The sequence below is a fragment of the Poecilia mexicana genome, unplaced genomic scaffold (assembly GCF_051168715.1).
Source record: "Poecilia mexicana isolate PSO_F unplaced genomic scaffold, ASM5116871v1 scaffold_23, whole genome shotgun sequence".
Lineage (NCBI taxonomy): Eukaryota > Metazoa > Chordata > Actinopteri > Cyprinodontiformes > Poeciliidae > Poecilia > Poecilia mexicana.
The window spans coordinates 20,201,869-20,222,746 of NW_028263392.1; the positions used below are offsets into that span (position 1 = coordinate 20,201,869).

At 44.5% G+C, this 20,878-nt stretch overlaps 1 protein-coding gene across 1 annotated transcript in view; it reads right to left on the reverse strand.

The window, feature by feature from the left end:
* plxna3 (plexin A3) overlaps positions 1-8,999 on the reverse strand; it is a 57,864-nt gene extending 48,865 nt beyond the window's left edge. The window contains exons 1-4 of the mRNA XM_088003513.1: positions 8,678-8,999; positions 8,413-8,603; positions 6,448-6,995; positions 6,201-6,365 (exon numbers count right to left, since the gene is read on the reverse strand). Of these exons, the coding sequence (XP_087859639.1) occupies positions 6,201-6,365; positions 6,448-6,995; positions 8,413-8,603; positions 8,678-8,979 (1,206 nt within the window). The 5' untranslated portion in view covers positions 8,980-8,999. The remainder of the gene's footprint in view (positions 1-6,200; positions 6,366-6,447; positions 6,996-8,412; positions 8,604-8,677) is intronic.
* Between the last annotated feature and the right edge of the window lie 11,879 nt (positions 9,000-20,878).

The window sequence follows — 20,878 nt, forward strand, 5'->3', positions numbered from 1 at the left end:
GGAATTATTTTCACTCTTTGCTGTCAATAGCAGAGTTGACATGCTGTAAATTCTCTGGAAAAAAGTAAGAAAAATATGTAGTTTAATGTTTGACAATGTCTGATTTATAAATCAAAAGTCATTTCTCAATAACGTATAAAAAATAAATACAGGAAAATTATTTGTGTCTTGTCTTGAAATGCTAAATGTATTATTTAATTATGGAATTATATTCTCTAATAAAACACTGTAAATGTGTGTCTGTTTATCAATTTCAATATAAAAATTATCATTTCTATCAAACAAAAACATTGTGCTCTTTATTCAGAAATGCCCCAAAACAATTAAATAATCACATCAAAAGTTAGAAACTCTCTTTAGTCATTTCTTTGCCAAAAATATTAATGTGTGAGAGAAAATGTGTCAATGGCAGGAATTAACTTAAAATACTTTGTAAAACGGCACGTTATAAAGTTCGGCCCATTCACTTGTATTACCTTACCGGCACATATTCCACATTCAATATGGCGGACGCTGTAACGTATCGCAGCAACGGGCCGGCCCGCTCCATGAGGGGTCTACGTATTAATGTCTATGGTCACATCAATGTCGCCATGTTATTCACGCTGCAATGCATTCTGGGTAAATGACGAGTAATGGTCCAACTGCCTGGCTCCTCCAGCCAAACAGTGATGAGTGACTTTAAGCCTTTTTAATTTGAACCGGAGCGCATTGAAACCCATCAGAACATAGAAATAACAAGAGGCGATGAAGAGGAGGAGCAAACAGAGGAAGAGGAAGAATTGGCCATAGGAGCTGCTGCCGCCTTCATGTAACCCAGGTTAACATAATCTTCACTAAATGTAAGCCTTTTCATAAAAATATGAAAAGGCTAGATAAATAGGACATAAATAAATAAATAGGAGAATAAATAGGTCTTAAATAGTTAAAAATATAAAAAGTAATAATTACAGACATCAGTGTTGTATTTCATATTATGATATTTTATTTGGTTAAAAAAATCTGCATAAAACAGTTTTATTTTGTCAGCAGCTAGAAACGGTTAAGCGTGAGTAAAAACTCTTATTCTGAAGGGTCACATTGATGTGTAGCCCATGTGACTGGCTCCAGCCAACCGGATTGCTTTGTTCTCTGGCGCCAGAAGAAGAAGCAGAGAACAAAGAAGCTAAGGGAGTTGTGCTGTGAACGAGAGAAAGATAAGAGAAATCGACGATTAAAAACATTTTTTCCATTTTTTGGAGAAGGAGCGTTCTGTATTTTTCAACTTGACTGCGTTCGGGATTGTGTTTTAAGTTACAGAACTGAACTTGGTGAGTTAAAAAGTTTATTTTATTTTCTGAGAAGAACGTATTTGTAAAGTATTTTTATTTCGTTGAAACGGAAAGCTAAAGTAGCGCATTTATGTTGTTTTATGTTCAAAATCTGTGGAAGTAACGGATGAGCTGAACCTGGCCTTTTTAAGGTTCTGCTGGAAATTGGACCGGGAAATTTCGAGTCGATTGCTGAGTTGGATTCCGCTAGTGAGAAACAAGATGGCGAGCCGTAACCCAGGAGCCCTGTAACCGTCTAGCAGGAGCTACGCCCTCTGCTGGACACTGCAAATCATCCAACCTGGAATGACCTGCCCAGGTTTCCTGCTGACATAGCAGCGGATTCAGAGAAACGGAATTAACCCTTCAGGATCATCAGAGAGAAAAGACATCGATTTGAAGCACAAGTTATTCGGTCTTTTGCTGGACTGTGTCTGTTGTGTGTGTGTGTGTGTTTTTTTCCTTTGAACCACATTCAATGTCTTTTGTTACAGTGTGTGGAATGTAAAATTGTTTGGGTTTAAATTAGAAATAAGACATGGTTAAAAACTTTAACTTTCTTAAAAGAACACTAATCTAAAATAGATTTAAAATATTAAAACAAACTGAATTAAATAGATTAACAGTATCAACTTGAACTTAAATAGAACTATAATCTAGGTTTAAATAAATGGTATCCTTTAATACCTAACAATAGGTTTAAATTTCTAAAAAGGGATTAAATAAATTATTCTGAAAGAAACAGGGAAACTATTTTGTATTGAATTTTGTGTCATTGTATGTCAACTCTTTGTATAATTGTCTATTTTCTTTTTTACAAAATAATAAGCCGGCAGTTTAAACTTATTTTCTGGTCTGTGGTCATTGATACACTTGCACTTCTCCTACTCCCGTAGCCGAACCTAGCACTGGTCCTATTCTGAGTTCTAGTCCTGTAATCACATCGTAAGTGTTACATTCAGGTTCATAATGAAACAATGAATGAGACTTTGTTCCTTATTGGTAGTGGTTTCACATTCAGTGTCGGTGTTCTAGCTCCGTTAGCATTTCTAGTAGTAATAGCTCCATTACAGGGTTTCCGCCCGGTACTAACAGGTACATAGTAAAAATACCAGTGTTGAATTAACACCCAAAAGTGTCTATATGTGTCAAAGTCAGGGGGTGTTAAAGTAACACTTTTGAAAGTGTTAAAAGATTGACACCCTTTTTTTTTTTTTTTTTTTTTTTTTAACAAAAGGGGGGCTGTTTTTCCTTTGTGGGGCGTTTGGTCGAAGGTAAACTTTACACCTTAAATGCACAACAATACCAGTTTAGACTTTGAGCAACTTGGTAAAACTGTGTTGTGTAACATTAAACCATGTCTGGCTGCAACTGTATCGATGGCAGCTCTTCTTCTTCTTCTTCTTCTTCTTCTTCTTCTTCTTCTTCTTCTTCTTCTTCTTCTTCTTCTTCTCTTCAGTGTTTGTAGCTTTTGGCGCAGCTCCGCTCCTGCTACTAGTAGCTTCACCGCATCAGTTCAGTGTTACACCGGCTGATGACGTTGCTGTGATTCACTTTGTCTGGTGTCTGATTTTCTAATATTTTATGCTTTATTGAGGATTTTTGTACAGATGTTTTGGCAGTAATGTGATCATGTCAAAGCAGCAACTTATATTAAAAAGTGTTTTATTTCCGTTTGAAAGCTGCCCGCTTCCATGGAAGGACAACAGAAAAAAACTCTTATAAACATGTAATTACTAAAATCACGATACCCTCACTGAGTATCCCTCTGAAAAATGAACCTATTTAAATAAAGAAATCCCTCCATGGTGACACCACGATAGGGAGCCTTCATTTTAACACCGGAGCTGTAAGTGGTCCGGTATGAAACAGGTGTGATAGAACAACAGAACCACAGCATTTTTAAATTTCAGTAATCAGAATACCAAAATTGTTTCCGTTGATTTAAAAGGTTTATGTCAGTCTGCCTTTTCCCCATCGATACGTTTCCTGACCGCCCTGGACCTTTGGGGGTTAAAAAAGAAATCTGAAGCTGAACAGGGAAAAATCAACATGATGTGAAACATGATGATTAGGAGGCGCAGCAGGTGATGAGTGAAGATTAATGATGGTCAATAAACGATCAAATAAATCTAACAGGAAGAAACTAAAGTGGACATAGCAATAAACCAGGAGAGGATAATAATCAAAGGAAACTAAATGGAAATGAATGAAGAACAAAATGCAAGAATAAACTAAGAAACTAAAGTAAATACAGAGGAATGAACTGGTATGGCAAGACCTTTAGAGCAATAATTAATACAGAGGAAAGAATAAACAGACACTATTTCCAGATAAAAGGTAAAATAATATAGTTGAAGGGTTTGTTGAGACCAGGGGTCACCAACGTTTCTGAGACTGGGAGCTACTTCCTGTTTACAGAGTAACACGAAGGGCTGCTTGTTTGATACAAACATACATTTTCTCAGCTCACTCTTAACAATAATACATATGTACACATGATTACATGCGGTCTGATCATATTCATGTTAGGGATTACTCACTATAGTTGTCAGTAATGATTTACCATGGCAGATACAGTTAATTGCTATGTGATCAGAAGTTCTTCAGTTTTAAGTTTGAGTCCCTTTTGGAGCTTTTCTGGGTGATTCTAACTTTCCTCCAAGTGACAGGATGGATTATTGCAGCTGTTTACACTTTGACTTCCTTGAGATTTTCCTTTTAAATAAAAAAGAAAAGAATAGTTATTGGATATTTTATTATCTAACCCTCTTTACTATTAACAAAATTGTGGAGAAACAAGGTTTCGATGACAAGGTCCCTCGGGCGACCGGGGGCCGCGGGCACCGTGTTGGTGGCCCCTGGTTGAGACCACATCTAATACTGAGAATAAATATCTTACAGATCATAACAGTAAATAACTGATCACTTATTCATGTTTTAATTAGATTTGATTTATTTCTTCAACATAATTTTTCAGTCAGTGTTAATGTGATGAGGCTGTTCAGTGACTCCATGACACTTTCAGTTTGACTCATTAGGATTTAAGAACCAGATTTGTTCTTTGTCATTTCTGTCCAGTAAAACTATTAATCTATAATCAATAGACAGGTCTATATAAAGATATAATCCATGTTTCTGTCTCATATTTCTATGGCATTAAAAGGACCTTTAGTTTTTCCACTGAAAGCTCTGGTTTGCTCACTAAATGCCATGTGGGTGAAGTTTTATGGATGATGCTCTGATGTCCCATTCTCCTGAAGGCAGCACAGAGCTGCACCACCAGAAACACTGAAGAGAAGAAGAGCTGTGATTAATGTAGTTCCAGTTCTATCCATGTTTTAATGCTGCAGAGCTCAGTCGGTTTGCAAATAGATCAAAGTTTAAACTGGCATGTTGAACATCTTTTATCATTTTCTAGAATATTTAACAACTAGAAAATGGCAAAGAATAAGAATATTTTTCCTCTGACTGGCTGCTGTTGGCCTACAGATTTTAACTTGAATGTTCATTACATTTTTCATAGACGCCTGTGAAAATAATTTCTATTCCCATGACTTTTTGTTCTCTGGGAAATTATTTTTGATGATAAATACAGAAACAAGCATAAAAATCAAGACATCTACAATAGTGATAGTAATATTAATGATAAAATAATAGTCAGTGCAAAATAGCCTGCAAATCCTTTGGTGGGGGCGGTGAGGGACCTGGATAGGGGATGGGGGGCGCTGGCCTGAAAAAGGTTGAGAAACGCTGCACTAAAGTGTAACCGCCTCATCATGACAATAACAAATATGTATTTGTGTATTTTTTAACTAGCTGAAGAAATGTTTATCTTCAGCACCAATAAACCTGCAACCTGCTCTCTGAGCTGCTGTAGCGGATTAATATCGTTAAATAAGAGCTGGAAACTCTTATGACTTCACATGATCATCACCGTATGTTTCCTGGACGTCTCGTGGTTTCCCTCCTCTCAGAGAACCGACTGAAAAGGAATTAAAAGGAGACAAAAAAAATCCAACAACCTTTCAGAAAACTGCTGACGGCGACCTTTGAACCATGAAGAAATGAGCTGGAGTTTAACTTTAATGCCAGCAGTTGGTCCTGATCTGATGGAGTCGGACAGGAAGTCCTCACAGCCAGAGGGAAAAACACACACACAGACACACACCTCCATAGCGAGGACAGACGGTGGCTTGCTGCAGACGCTTAGTGAAGAATGGGTCTGTCTCTCACACACACACACACACACACATACACACACACACACACACACCATCCCTGCTGCTGATAAAGGAAGCAGGTCAGATGGGCCGTAAGCCCCGCCCCCAGCGCTCAGACCCGGTTCTGATGTTTTATGGCTTTCATCAGCGTGAGGCTGATTGGCCGGTTCTGCTTCCCCCATTGCACCCCCGAACCGGGCCGGCCCAGATCGCCGCTCCTGCCAGAGTCTCCCTGCCTGGTTGCCATGGCAACGACTGCAGGCCATTACCGCCATGAATACGAACATCATCTACCCCCGACCTGAAATAACCCCACTGCAGCTCACACTGAGACACATTTCCTTCTGCTCCGTTCTCCATTCCTCGCCTACAAAGGAGCCGAGTTCAGAACCCTGCGGAGCGGATCTGGAACAATCTGGGAATCTGATTGGACTCCAAGCTGAGAGAAACGCCACCATCAGACCCTGAAGCTGTGAGACGAACGCCACAGCACGATGGAGGCGCCGTGTTGCTGCATCAGGCAAGAAACGATGGAAAACAGGAAACTATCCCATAAAGCATCAACGTTATGCAAAAAGGAAACTTTGTGAAAACCGCAGCGCCACAGACGTGGCGCCAGGTCTCGCCTGAAAAAGATGTTTTTGATCTCATTCTGCCGACGACTCACAGTGTGGATGCAGTGCAGCTCTTTGTTGAGTAACCACGGCAACGTGAGGTGTCCCTCTCCGCGGTAACAGGAGCTGATGCGCTCCCTCATGGCCAGGTTGATGTCATGCAGGGTGAACAGACACAGCACCGTCTCTCTGGGCGGGTTGGAGCGGTTCTTCTGACCCTGGACACAGAAACAGCAGCCCGGTCAGAGTTGCCGGCTCCACTGCGGCACAGTAGCACAGGAAGAGACGCAGGGAGCTCACCTGTGAGAAGACCACAAACAGGACGTCGTCGTCCGGACCCAGGCCGAGCGCCTGGGCCAGCCGCCGGCCCGGCTTCTGCCTGTAGGCGGCCTGGACCAGCCGGTACTCAACGCCGTCCTTGGTGCAGCCCAGAGGAAACTCCACGTACGAGTAGAACTCAGTGTCGTTGGAGCACATCCTCACAATCTTGGAGGTGAAGAACTTCTCCCCGCCGGCCTCCATCTGGGTCAGCTGCGTGTCCAGCTGCAGCGTCAGGAAGTAGACGTAGGTCCGGCTGGAGAAGCCGTACACGTAGTAGATGTCGAAGGCCGGGTAGGTGGACAGCGTGTCCGACGGGATCTTGATCTGCGACGACACAAATTCGTCCTGGTAGACCAGCGAGAACATGTCGTTGTTCTCCTCGTCGGCCACCAGCTTCCTGCTGGACAGCGTGGGGAAGTACTCCGACTTCCCATCGATGGCGGCGCCAATGAACAGCCGACTGCTGCCTTTCACTGGCTTCTTCTTCCTGGAGTCCGCCGTCCAATCATCTTCCCCAACGACCACGCCTGCAGAGGGAGAGGAAAAGGAGTTAGAGAACCTCCAGGCCTCCGGGGGGCGCCGACCCGGCAGGTCACAAGGAGGCGCAGGGATGGTCTGGCCTGATACGGCTGCTGCTCAGCGACAGGAAGTAAATGTTTGAGCGTTGAAACCATAGACATAATATAAGGATAGACCCTCATGCACCGCTCTCGCCTATTGTAGCTGATTTAGGGCGGCCATCTTGGAGCGGTCCACCACTCCACTCAGCGTTATGTGTTTAGCAGCACAATGACGTATCAGCGCATTTAATCGATCATAACACACTTTTTGTTACTGTAAACCATATTCAAACATCTATCAAAGCAACATTTATAAACAATTGTATTTTTTAAGTATTTTAATACATAGTTCATCATATTTAAATATGCTTAGTGGCTATAACAATAGAAGAGGAATGGAATATTCTGATATCGATGAATGAAGAGCATATTACAAAGCACACAGCCGTTCATAGTTTATTTAATAAATTATTTAGTAATATCAATATATATTTATATAACTATACAAACACTAATAAATAAAGATTAAAACTGAATAATATATATTGGATACATGTTTATTTATATATATATATATATATATATATATATATGTTTTTCAGCCGACGAGTCCAAAATCCGGTGAGATTCATCCTGCAGTGAATCCGTCTCTCTTTATAGATTTCTCCCTCTTCTTCCTCACATCGTGTCTTTAGGAAACTTTCAAAACAAAAACGGAAGATTTAGGATGTATCTTACTAGTGAAAGAATATAAATAATAGTCTTTACCACCTGTGTAAACTTTGCCGGTGAATGTTATAACACATAATATAAGTTTTATAATATGTGTTATATTGTTTCATTTCTAATATAGGCCCTTGTGTCAGATAATCTAAGTCAATGTTAGAGAATAATTAATATTTTTAGATTAACAGAATCTCAGTCAGCCTTCATAGCGGGGCTGAACCCGTATTACACCAAGCACTGTAGCTAATATTAGCTGGTATCTCACCGGTGGACATAAATACAGTAAAGTAATATTCTAATCGCAATATATACACAATAATATGTCCATCTTACTTGTGAAATGTTGTCTGTGGAGCCCTCACATCAATAATCCATCGACCAGAACAACAATATCACTCAGTGCTGAGGCATCTTCTGCTGTTTTGGTTGAGCAAAGTAGGAGGGTATACCGCTCCAAGATGGCCGCCGTATTTCCTGCGCCGGAGCGGCCAATGCGGGGTCTGCTCTTATATTATGTCTATGGTTGAAACACCCATCTGAAGAGAAGACTTAACGATATCGGCATCATTCTGAAAGGTTACTGGTTTGGATCCAGAGGCCGGGTTTCCCAGGCTGCTTCCGATGACCAGGCGTCTCGCCCCGCCCCTCGGCCCCCTACCTGCCATGCCATCGGGCTCCTTGGCGCCGGACAGGTAATGCTCCTTGCGGTGATGCGGCTCTCCCAGCTTGAAGAGGTCGTCGAGCCGCAGAAACTGGCAGACGCCCTGCCAGATGGAGCCGCAGGCGACCAGTCTGCTCCCAGTATAATCCACCAGCAGCAGCTTGTTCACGTTGTTCGTGCTCTCCAGCCTGGAGGCAGAGAGGTCAGAGGTTAGAGGACGAGGCGGGCCGGCGACAGCGGCGGCGACGGGTCGGAGACTGACCTGTGGGCGCAGGCGCGGACGCTGGGGGGCGGGTAGCAGCGGGCGTTGTCCTCCACCGGGCCGGTCACATGACTCTTCAGCTCTAGCAGGGCGGCGCTCAGCTTCACCACCCGGTTCACGGCGCCCACGAAAACCTCGCCCGTCCGTCGGTGCACCGCCAGGTGGGTGAAGGATGCGTCGGGCGCCCGGTACTCGGCACGGCCCGACTGCGGGGAGGGCGGGGCTGGGAGAAAGAGGAGGGACGGGAGGAGGAAGAGGAGCAGGAGGAGAGGAAGAGAAGAGGAAAGAGAGGAGGGGAGCATGGTGGAGCGAGAGAGGAAGAGGAGGAGGTGCTGCGGGTCCGATGAAGATCCGCTTCACTGATCCATGACTGCAGAGACACAGAGAGAGACCGTGTCAGAACCAGAACTAGAACATATATGACTCGGGAACCGGTTCAGCTTTGGTTCCTGATGCACTTCCACTAATGCTAGCAGAGCTAATATCTAGCTTAGCGGTTTAGCTAACCATTTCTGAAGGGCCAATCAGAATCAAATCCTTCCTGTTCCTGTTACCAGAACCCCAAATATCTGGAGTTTGTTCACGCTGTTGAAACCGATTAGCTCTTTATGCTAATCTGCTAACAGCAGAGCTAGCATATAGCTTAACGCATTAGCGCATTGTGAAAACTTTGAAAACATTTAGCACGCTTAGCTTACCCTGTTCAAATTTGCTCAGCTGTTTTGTAAAGTTTCTGTTATCGACTTCTGAGAAATCTTCAAACTGTTGGACAATATTCAGACTCTTATTTTGAATGGGCAGAAGTTTGTTTGTTGTATAGTATATTAAATATACTTTCATAAAATTAAGTGTATAACACCAAAACTTAAATCTGAAATGCCCATGTAGCTCTACGGGGATTTTGTGCATCATCAGCATTTATTTAATATGGAAACAAAAAACAGGAAAATGTAACAAACAGAAAAATGAACTTGAGTTTCTTTGAAACAACAAAAAATCATTTCTGCACCACTAAAAACAATTCAGGCACGAAGAGTAAACATTAACCAAGGGTGAAGGCAGCGCACCATCCTCATCCTCACCGCAGCAGATCCCGCTCAGAGGATTCGTTCCTGAACGTCACATGACTACAACAATGTCACTGCTTTAGCACTCTAGCATTAGCTTCTGCTAAATATCATCCTGGTGCTTTAGCGTTAGCTAGCGGTGCCGACTATTGGGTTTCCATCAGTCTGGGTCACATACAGCTGATGGACTTGATCCGGACTGGACTGGATCTGCTGCTAACCCCCAACAGAACCAGTCAACCCTTTGGTTCCTCTTATGATGGACCCAAATCACCAGAGTCCTGATCCAGAACCATCAGCAGCATGGTTCTGGCACTGGGGGTCAAATGGGTCAAAGTGAAGAGAACCGGGACTGACCCGGTATCACCCGGGATCCAGATAACCCAAACACAAAATCCTGATCTGACAGTAAAACGATCCGAGACGAATCTGGGTTTTTAAAGCTGCAGATGGTTTTATCTACCAGCAGAGAGTCTCGTGTGTGTGTGTGTTTGTAATACCTTGTGGGGACCATTTTCCTGACGCTACGCTGTGGGGACCCACTGCTCCTTGTGGGACCGAAGCCTGGGCCCCACAAGGGAAATGCTGTTTTTGGGTCAGGGGTCAGATTTAGGTCTAAGGTGTGAACTGAGTTTTGGTTGGGGTTGGGTGGGTAATGGTTAGGGATAGGATAAGGTGTGTAGCTGACAGTCGGAGATCGGACCCGCCTCAGGTTTCCTGCAGCTTTATTAGACAATCAGACGGAAATCTGCCTCTCACACACATGTTTGTCTCTCTATCTTTGTGAGGACTTTCCATTGACTCCCATTCATTTCTACAGCCTAACCTTTAACCCCTTACCTCTGACCGAAACCAAAACCCAATTCACACCTTAGTCCTAAACCACTAACCCAAAAACAGCGTTTCCCCTCATGGGGGCTTCGATCCCCACAAGGAGCAGTGAGTCCGGAAAATGTCTCCAACATGGCCGACTGAAACCCGCTCAGAAATATAAGATCACTGCAGAACCTGCTGGTTTTGACCAGAACAGAACCAGAACAGGGCAGTAGTAAAGCTCTCAGCCCCACAGACAGACACACAGGAAACTATGTTCAACAATTAACCCTGTGACACACACACACACACACACACACACACACACACAGCCAGCGGTCCATCTGTCGACCTCTCCCCTTCAGCTCAGCAGGCCAATTAACTAATGTGCTGATCTTTCACTGCCTCTTTGTCCCTGTGTGTGTGTGTGTGTGTGTGTGTGTGTGTGTGGCTGGCCGGCCACAGTAAGGACACAGAGAGTTTCTCTGACTGTACCGGGTTTCAGAAATTCATCCTGTGTCCAGATGTTCCAGATTTCAGGAACATCTCATGTTCCTGAAATCTGGACCTTCTGCAGGTGAAGTCAGGGTTAGTTAACCTTCATGGTTCTGGCTGAGGGCGTAACTGCCTGGAACTGACTGCAGCTTCTAAGGTCCAATACAGCCCAGAACTAGAACCAGGCACACACAAACATCAGCTAACTGGATTTTTTCTACTGTCTCTGAACGGGCTGGTTCTGATGCAGAAAACCAGCAAACCAAATAAACTGAGCTATCTCGTTAGCTCAGTATCTTTAAAAAAAGACAAAACAACAGGAGGGAAACCATCCAGTGTGAGGAAACATAAAAGCCCAAAGCAGGCCATTCAGAACCACAGAGACACTGGAGAACCTGAAGCTCCAGATGCAGAAATCAGACAGAATGAAGCGTTAATGCGTTTTCACATTAACACATTGATAACACATTAACATTAATACGTCTGTTTGGTTCCCCTGCAGCCTCCGCCCAGCCAGCCCCTGTAATTTTCAACGTCGGCTGCTAACAGTGGTTTGAAGTAACGAAGTACTTCGTTACTGTACTTAAGTACATTTATCGTGTATCTGTACTTAAGTAGATTTAATAATGGATACTTTCTACTTTTACTCCACTACATTTTACAGTAAGTATCTGTACTTTCTACTTCACTACATTTCTACTAAACCGTCCCGTTACTCGTTACATCCAAGTCGCGTTGCTCTTTTTGTCCGTTAAAATGTGAAGTTCAGGGTTTTAAGGTGGCGCCGTAAAATCCGAGCAATAACGTGACTTGGTGTCTGTTGTCACCCATCGCCTCCACCTTTACTCGCAGGTGGAGCTCCAGACATGCGCAGTGGTTTCCTCTGAGCGGGAGAAGATGTCTGTCTGATCGTCAGTAATATAATAGCTGCATAAATCATAAGATATGGCGACATGTAAAACCAGCAGCGCTTCGCTTTCACGGTGGGACTTTGTCCAACTTTTAGCGTCACTGGGAAGGAAAGCTTAAAGAAAGGTAAGATCCGTGGACGTGATGCTAGCAAAGCTAGCTGTACTGAGACACATGTTGCATCTGGATGAAAAAAAGTCACTCATGCGCTGAATTATTGTGTGGAGGTGTTGACTGAGGTGTCCATATATGGGACAACGCTGTGACCAAAGTGCAATATAGTGATATGACATTCAGGAACGATCCGATTCTTCTGGACGGATCTTTACTGGTTACATTTATTTCAGCTCTAAGTATTTAATATCTAGGTGTTTTATGGGAATGTGGATCTTTCAGATCAATTTGAGAAGCAATTTTGAAGGTAAAACTTAATTTTATTGTGTCACGTAGCGCGGGGCGCTGGTTTTGGTCTCGGGTTGGTGGTCTAGACTACAACTCTGCTACATGGCTCCTCGGTTGCATGTCCTCCCCCACCCAGCTTCTTTCCATCCCCTTTCTGTTGGATTTCTTTCAAAATAGTTCATGCTATGTTAGGACAGGAGACAAGATGTTTCCATCCCTGAAATTATGATGCATAGAATCACATATCTAAGTCTAAACTATGTTACAGAGTAAACACAATAAAAACATGCTCTATCTGTGGCATTGTTCATTAAAATGGCACATTTCTAATGTATTAAAATTAAATACGATTGGTTCACTTAATGATATTGTATTAGTGATTCAGCAAGTACTTTTACTTTTAATACTTAAGTATTTTTAAAAGCCAGTACTTTTTAACTTTTACTTAAGTACAAATGTTAATGTGGTAGTTTTACTTTTACTTAAGTACATTTTTTGAGTACTTTCTCCACCACTGGCTGCTAATAGTTTATACGTCAGAGAAGCGCAATGCCTTCACAGTACACAGTAAAATATCGCGATACATCTATCGCGATATTTTAAATTTGTGATCGTGATATTTTAAATTTATGATCGTTAAAATGGCTATATAGCAACCATCGAGTATAAATTGTCGTTCAAATAAACTTTCGCCGTCAAATTCAGTATGGTTTATCCGACATCCTATGAATGTATCACTAGTCTCTCCCCCCTCCCAACCTGAAAATGTTCTACCAATCACGTCGTGCGGAGAAAACAAACAACATGGTGACAGCGAGAGTTTGAGGCGAGCCGTGAATGAGACGGAGGCTGAAGTGTCAGATGAACTAGTCTAGTTCCGAAGAGAAACGGCGCTGGATCAATAATTTGGCAGTAGTTTGGATTTTATATGGAGGATGTCGAACAAAATAAGGTAATTTGCGAAACATGTTATAAAACTATTGCCATTTCAGGTTGTCCCACAAATTTATTTCACCGCCTAATGAGACTATTCTTAGCCGGTGGAGCTAGACCGTTAAAGGAAAACCTGGAGACGTAGGAATGATTCATTTAGTGATATGCAATGGGAAAAATAACGCAAAACCACTCATTCTTTGTTTTCTCTCTCTCTCTCTCTCTCTTTGTCGGCTTTACGATACACGCAGACTAGTTGCCATAGCAACTGACAACGCAACTTTATTATCAGGATTCAGGACCAAAAACACTCAAACATTACCCCACATAGAGCAGAACATTCAGTTCGTTACAGTTTAAATTTAAATTTGTCAAAGTCAAGCATAACTGACCTACTGCCCTCTCCCTTGCTATTTTTTTTCTTAGTTAAAACTTATTTCTCACCTTGTTATCTAGTCACAGTGTAGACAGTTCATAGCAAAACACTGCATCACTTTTTATATGAGCTTACATTTAAGTCTAGCAGGGAAATGGGGGCGGGAACTTGCGTGGGTGACATCAAGCTGCTTAGCTCAAGGATCTTAGCTCGGTCATTCTCCACCACCTTTGGGGGTGTCCCCCATTTTGACCTCGGGGCTTCCAGTCCATATTCTGCACAGATGTTCCTGTACACTATGCCCGCCACTTGGTTATGTCGTTCCATGTACGCTTTCCCTGCCAGCATCTTGCACCCTGCTGTTATGTGCTGGACTGTCTCAGAGGCCTCCTTGCACAACCTACACCTGGGGTCTTGTCTGGTGTGGTAGATCTGAGCCTCTCTTGCTCTGGTGTTTTTCTATTGCTCTGTTCCCCACTGCCTGAGACATTCGCTGAGCACATCGTCCGTTGAGGCTCGTGTACAGTCTCAGGGTGCTGGATTTGGGGTGGAACCCTCCATGCATGGTTAGTAGCTTCCGAGTCTTAACATCCGTGGTCTTTATCTCTTCCATTGGCCAGCTAATTATTCCGGCAGGGTATCTGACGACCTTCCCTCTCTTTGTAACCATCCGGCCACATTTCTCTAGTCCGAATGACATCCCAATGTCAGTGCTGTAGATCCTGGTGGTGTGGATCAGGTGGATCCTGGTGGTGTACTTGGCGTACAGCTTGATGATTTGGCTGAGGGGGTTCAGACCTATGCAGAACAGCAGTGGGGACAGAGCATCTCCTTGGTATATGCCACATTTGATGGACACTTGTGCAAGCGGTTTGCAGTTGGCTTCAAGGGTGGTTGGATTGATTACAATCCAAGCATATGGAACCCGACAGGTTGGTGTGTCGGGTTTTGCAGTCTCGGGCGACTGTGTGGTCTACAAGGAGTTGGTGTTTGGCTCCTCTACTATTTATGCCGATGCCCTTCTGTGCCGTGCTCATGTATTTATCCATGTGTCCGCTTATCTTAGCCGCTATGATGCCTGACATGAGCTTCCATGTTGTAGAGAGACAGGTTATAGGCCGATAGTTGGATGGGACTGAACCCTTTGAGGGGTCCTTCTGGATCAGGATTGTACGCCCTTCAGTTAACCATTCAGGGTGAGTCCCATTTTCATGTAGCAGCTGGTTCAGTTGAGCTGAACCAGCAAATGTCTTGGTGGGTCTGCTCTGTTGTTAGTACCCTGCCATTGAGAGTTCACTTTAGCTGGTTGGGTGGAGAAGAAGGTCAGTTGCTGTCTCGTTCAGCTTTGATAGTTCGTTCATTACTGGGGCTGCATACCCAGTCTCGGGGTGGGGAGTAGTTAACTCCCCCCTGACCTTACCTTTGGGCTCCTCCCTTTTGCCGTAGCATTTGTGTTGTACCTCGTCAATCTCAAGTTGTGATAGCAGTTGCCGTTTGCGGATGTTGGAGCACTGAGCTACTAGTTGTTTGGCAGTCATTGTAGACTGTGGGTGTCGAAGTAACCATTCCACCCTCAGTCTTTGCATGTAACCCCTCTGACTAGGGTTACTTGAGTAGTAGCATTCCAACAGATCCATGTTTTCGTCTCTCGCCCATTTCCGTCTTGTTCCAGTAGCCCATTTTTCATCAAGGTGCTCTGGTTCCCCAGCACCTGACGCAGACCTTGTTTGGCCGGGCGACGTCTGAGCCGGCATGTCATGCTTATCAATGTCTCTCATGGTATGAGGTAGGCTATATAGCTCTAAGGGTCTTGCCTAAGGACCCACACTGCATAGCTCAATTGCACTGTTGTAACTTGCCCCAGCCTGGATTCGAACCCCGGTCTCCCGGGTGGTAGACTGGTGTCTTACCCACTGAGCTATACAGTCAGCTATTTCCCTACATGGGATGTACCACCGACAAATAACTGAAGTGGCTGATATCAGGAAATCCTACCAATGGCTGGAGAAAGCTGGACTCAAGGACAGCACAGAGGCCCTCATCCTGGCCGCCCAGGAACAGGCCCTAAACACCAGAGCAATAGAGGCTCAGATCTACCACACCAGACAAGACCCAAGGTGTAGGTTGTGCAAGGAGGCCTCTGAGACAGTCCAGCACATAACAGCAGGGTGCAAGATGCTGGCAGGGAAAGCGTACATGGAACGACATAACCAAGTGGCGGGCATAGTGTACAGGAACATCTGTGCAGAATATGGACTGGAAGCCCCGAGGTCAAAGTGGGGAACACCCCCAAAGGTGGTGGAGAATGACCGAGCTAAGATCCTGTGGGACTTCCAGATCCAGACAGACAAGATGGTAATGGAGAACCAACCGGACATTGTGGTGGTGGACAAAGAACAGAGGAAAGCCGTTGTGGTGGATGTAGCAATACCAAGTGACCACAACATCAGGAAAAAGGAGAAACTGGAGAAATACCAGGGCCTCAGAGAGGAACTGGAGAAGGCCTGGAAGGTGAAGACCACAGTGGTGCCTGTGGTCATCGGGGCCCTCGGGGCAGTCACCCCCAAACTGGAGCAGTGGCTCAAACAGATCCCAGGAACAACATCAGACATCTCAGTCCAGAAATGTGCAGTTCTAGGCACAGCCAAGATACTGGAGGAGAACCTGAAGCTCCCAGGCCTCTGGTAGAGGACCCAAGCTCAGAAGATGGAGGGAGAGAGAGAGAGAGAGAGAGAGAGAGAGACCACCCGCAGAGGGTGAGAAGGGAATTTTTATTATTATTTTTTTTATGTATACATATATAGTGTATCGTGATATCGCAAAAAAATATATCAGGATATTAGACTTTCCTCATATCCCCCAGCTCAACTTCGCTGTCCGTCTGAAAACCAGAGCACTGCTGATCCTAGAGCTCAGTCACAGCTGGACTCTTTTTTCTGACCAGAACCACTGGACCTGGGCCGACCTGGTTCTGGACCCATTGCAAAACCACGGAGAAAAAGTCTACAGTGACTTTTCATCTACCGATGACCACAGGGTGAGCAGCAAACATCTACATGTAGAAACAGACTGTTTCACCTGAGGGAACTTCAGCTGGAACAGCAACAGTTCCCACAGCAAGGACTTTAGAAGGACTAAAAACAAACGTGAAGAGAGACGAGAAGCTCTGTCACACAAACATCCAGAACCTTCCACTGAAAGGCTCAAACGTCTCCTCACCTCCTCTCTACTCTCTCTCACTGAACAGTTCTCTCTGTCACTGAACAGTTCTCTCTCACTGAACAGTTCTCTCTCTCTCACTGAACAGTTCTCTCTCTCATTGAACAGTTCTCTCTCTCATTGAACAGTTCTCTGTCATTGAACAGTTCTCTGTCATTGAACAGTTCTCTCTGTCATTGAACAGTTCTCTCTCTCATTGAACAGTTCTCTGTCATTGAACAGTTCTCTGTCATTGAATAGTTCTCTCTCTCATTGAACAGTTCTCTCTCTCATTGAACAGTTCTCTCTCATTGAACAGTTCTCTGTCTCACTGAATAGTTCTCTTGGACAAAACTACATATTTTCTCTTGTAGGTAGAAATTTAAATATAATATCAAATATCACTTTTTGCTCACTGTAATATAAGACAAAGCCCAGCAGAATCATTTTGATTTATTACTTATTCTGAGCTAGCTGAATTAGCTACTTCAGTTAACTCGGTGTTCCTGTTTGCTAGCAGATGTAAAATCTTTGCTGTCTCCGGATGAATCTGAGAGTCAGGGTTTACGATTAAATATATAACCTATGCAGTGACGTACGGTTCAGGAGGCAGGTGAGGCTGCAAAATAATACGTAATGATAAAAATAATTTAAATTACAATATTCGCCCAGTGGTTTGTACTATGAAGAATTTATGGTACTTAATAGTACATAGGTGAGGCTAGTATTTAGCTTCACTAATTTGTATTATTTTTCTTTAAAATCGCTGAATTTTTAGCAATTTCCTGTTCAAATACTGGGAAGTGAAGCTGGCGAGGCAGCAGCGACCTGAGCCTCTGGCTAACTGCCTGGATGCCATTCGATGTTCCTCCTGTCTGCACACCACCAATAAAATGGTTAAAAACATTTAATATACAAACTGATTTTCCATAATTTAGCTACGGTGTTTTTTGTCACCAACTGTGTGTAATGTGATTTGCGTGCTGAGGAGCGATCAGAAACGGCAGAGAACAGATTCAAGGTGAGGCAGGCAGTTCTCTAGCCTCATGGCAGGGGGCGCTCATGATCCCAGACATGCAGTAAGTAAAGTGTAGCGATATATTCATTACTGCCTCTTTCAACGTCAACATGGATGACTACATTTCTATACTTTCAGCTGTTCCTGAGGCGACAAACTTGCTCCAGCTAGTTGTCATTGTGCCAATCGTCAGAGGAGCTCAGCACCGAAAAGACTCCCAACAAACAGCTGGAGCTTCCCTGGCAGCAATCTCTGCTGAGACAGAGGGACTTTAAAGGCTGAAGGAAAATAAGGAGGACTTTTACCAGAAATCTTTTTGTGCATGAGGAGGAGGACTTCATTTATAAGTAAAAATTTTTGTTTAGTTTTCTAATGAAATGTGTGTTTTGTGGCTACAGTTGGTATGTGTAAAAAAATATAACCAGCAAGCTGCTATGTTAGCTTAGCTAATAGCAGCGGTAGCTATAATCTACCACAGCGATCACTTAATAATCACCAAATAAACATTAAGCCTAGAAACAAACTGGAAGAGACTGAATGTTTCAGTCTGAGTGGGAAATATTTGAGTGTTTTTTTGGTGTTGGATGCAGAAACATAAAGTGGCGTTGTTGTCAGTTGCCATGGAAACGAGTCTGTGTGTAGGGTTGCTGACACAGGGCGAAAAAAAGCGGTTTTGAGTTGAACTTAAATGGTTTTTCTGATTTATTTTCTCTTTGCTGTGGAGCATAGCACTAAATTAACAATACCTACATTTCCAAGTTTCATTGAGTTAAATGAATTGTTGTGCTGTTACGGCCTGTACGAGCTGGGTGCAGCACTAAACATTTGATCTTCGGCGTCCACACCGTCTCTGGGTGTGGAGCTCTGCTGCCGGGCCTCAGTTCCCCTACTCTTTGTTTTGGCACCTCAACACTTCCATACGCACTCATGCAACACATCCAAGCTCTTGCATTACGCCACCGATACTGACTTTCACAATCCATTGTAGTTTTTGTTAATAAATTTTCCTTTTGCTGCATTTTATCCACTTTACAACAGTGATAAAACAATTTGTGTAAAAGTGTTTCAGCACCGAGTCCCCGGATGAAAACAACATCCAGGGTTTATTTTGGTAAATATGATTACGCATCACTGCATCTATAAATATGGAATCAGAGATAATCAATAACTGATTTTTCAAACATGTTGGTGTTGGAGATTATCCAGTAGCAGCCGGCTAAAAGGCCACGTCTAGTTTTAATTTATTTTATCTGCTGAGAAATTATGACACCAGCTTCAGGTCAGGAAACCAGGCAGAAGCTCCCAGGCTGCACGGCAACAAGGGACTCTGACCTCTGACCTCAGCCACCTGCTGCTGGGCCTTTAATGAAATGAAGTTATGACATCAGAACCACCAGGACGTTTACCACAACTTCTCATCTTCTGGACCCAACTGGGCCCAGACAGAACCACCGATAGGGACCACACCGGTCAGACACGACTTTTGACCTCAGCACTTACTCCTTGCTGGGCTGCCTGAGAATATAACATTAATCCGGACCGGACCGGACCACTGTATTGATCCCAAAGAGAAATTAAATGTAGTAAATCATTAATTTTCCACATTGATCTCCTGTAGCAGTCTGTGTTACAGCAATTTGAAGGAGCCTCTGACTGAAGACACTCTGATAAGATCTTCACAGGATTACTGTGGCCAGAACTTCCACAGTAATCCCCAGAACCAGAACCAGCCTTCAGGCGTTGGGCCTCTTCAGGTCCCTGGTTCTGGTTCTGGTTCTGTTCAGATTAATTTTTATTTTCCTCCACTTCTTCTCCGTGATGGAAACAGGATTTGACCTTTGACCCCGTTTCTCCTGAAGTCATCTCCTTCGTTTTCTTTCCATTATAGATGATTTGATTGTTCCCTCCATGCCATCAAGCCCCTCCGACGACGACGATCCGCCCGGCGACTGCTGAGTCATCAGACCGTTTCTGTTCATGAGTCTGAACAGCGAGAAGGAACCACGAGTCCAGTGGAACCGGGTCCGGTTACGAGGCGGTACCGTGTCCGGACAACGGCTGCCTCAAAGCAACTTCTCAGTTAGAAGAATCAGATCCCACCGCAGAGCAACGCCAAGCAGAGCAACGCAGAGCAGAGCAACGCAGAGCAACGCAGAGCAGAGCAACGCAGAGCAGAGCAACGCAGAGCAGAGCCACGCAGAGCAACGCAGAGCAGAGCAACGCCAAGCAGAGCAACGCCAAGCAGAGCAACGCAGAGCAGAGCAGAGCAACGCCACGCAGAGCAGAGCAACGCAGAGCAGAGCAACGCAGAGCAACGCAGAGCAGAGCAACGCAGAGCAATGCAGAGCAGAGCAACGCAACGCAGAGCAACGCCACGCAGAGCAACGCAGAGCAACGCAGAGCAGAGCAACGCAGAGCAATGCAGAGCAGAGCAACGCAACGCAGAGCAGAGCAACGCCACGCAGAGCAACGCAGAGCAGAGCAACGCCAAGCAGAGCAACGCCAAGCAGAGCAACGCAGAGCAGAGCAGAGCAACGCCACGCAGAGCAGAGCAACGCCAAGCAGAGCAACGCCAAGCAGAGCAACGCAGAGCAGAGCAACGCAGAGCAACGCAGAGCAACGCAGAGCAACGCAGAGCAGAGCAACGGAACGCAGAGCAACGCAACGCAGAGCAGAGCAACGCCACACAGAGCAACGCAGAGCAACGCAACGCAGAGCAGAGCAACGCCAAGCAGAGCAACGCAGAGCAGAGCAACGCAGAGCAACGCAACGCAGAGCAACGCAACGCAGAGCAGAGCAACGCCACGCAGAGCAACGCAACGCAGAGCAGAGCAACGCAGAGCAGAGCAACGCAGAGCAGAGCAACGCAGAGCAGAGCAACGCAGAGCAACGGAACGCAGAGCAACGCAACGCAGAGCAGAGCAACGCCACGCAGAGCAACGCAGAGCAACGCAACGCAGAGCAGAGCAACGCCAAGCAGAGCAACGCAG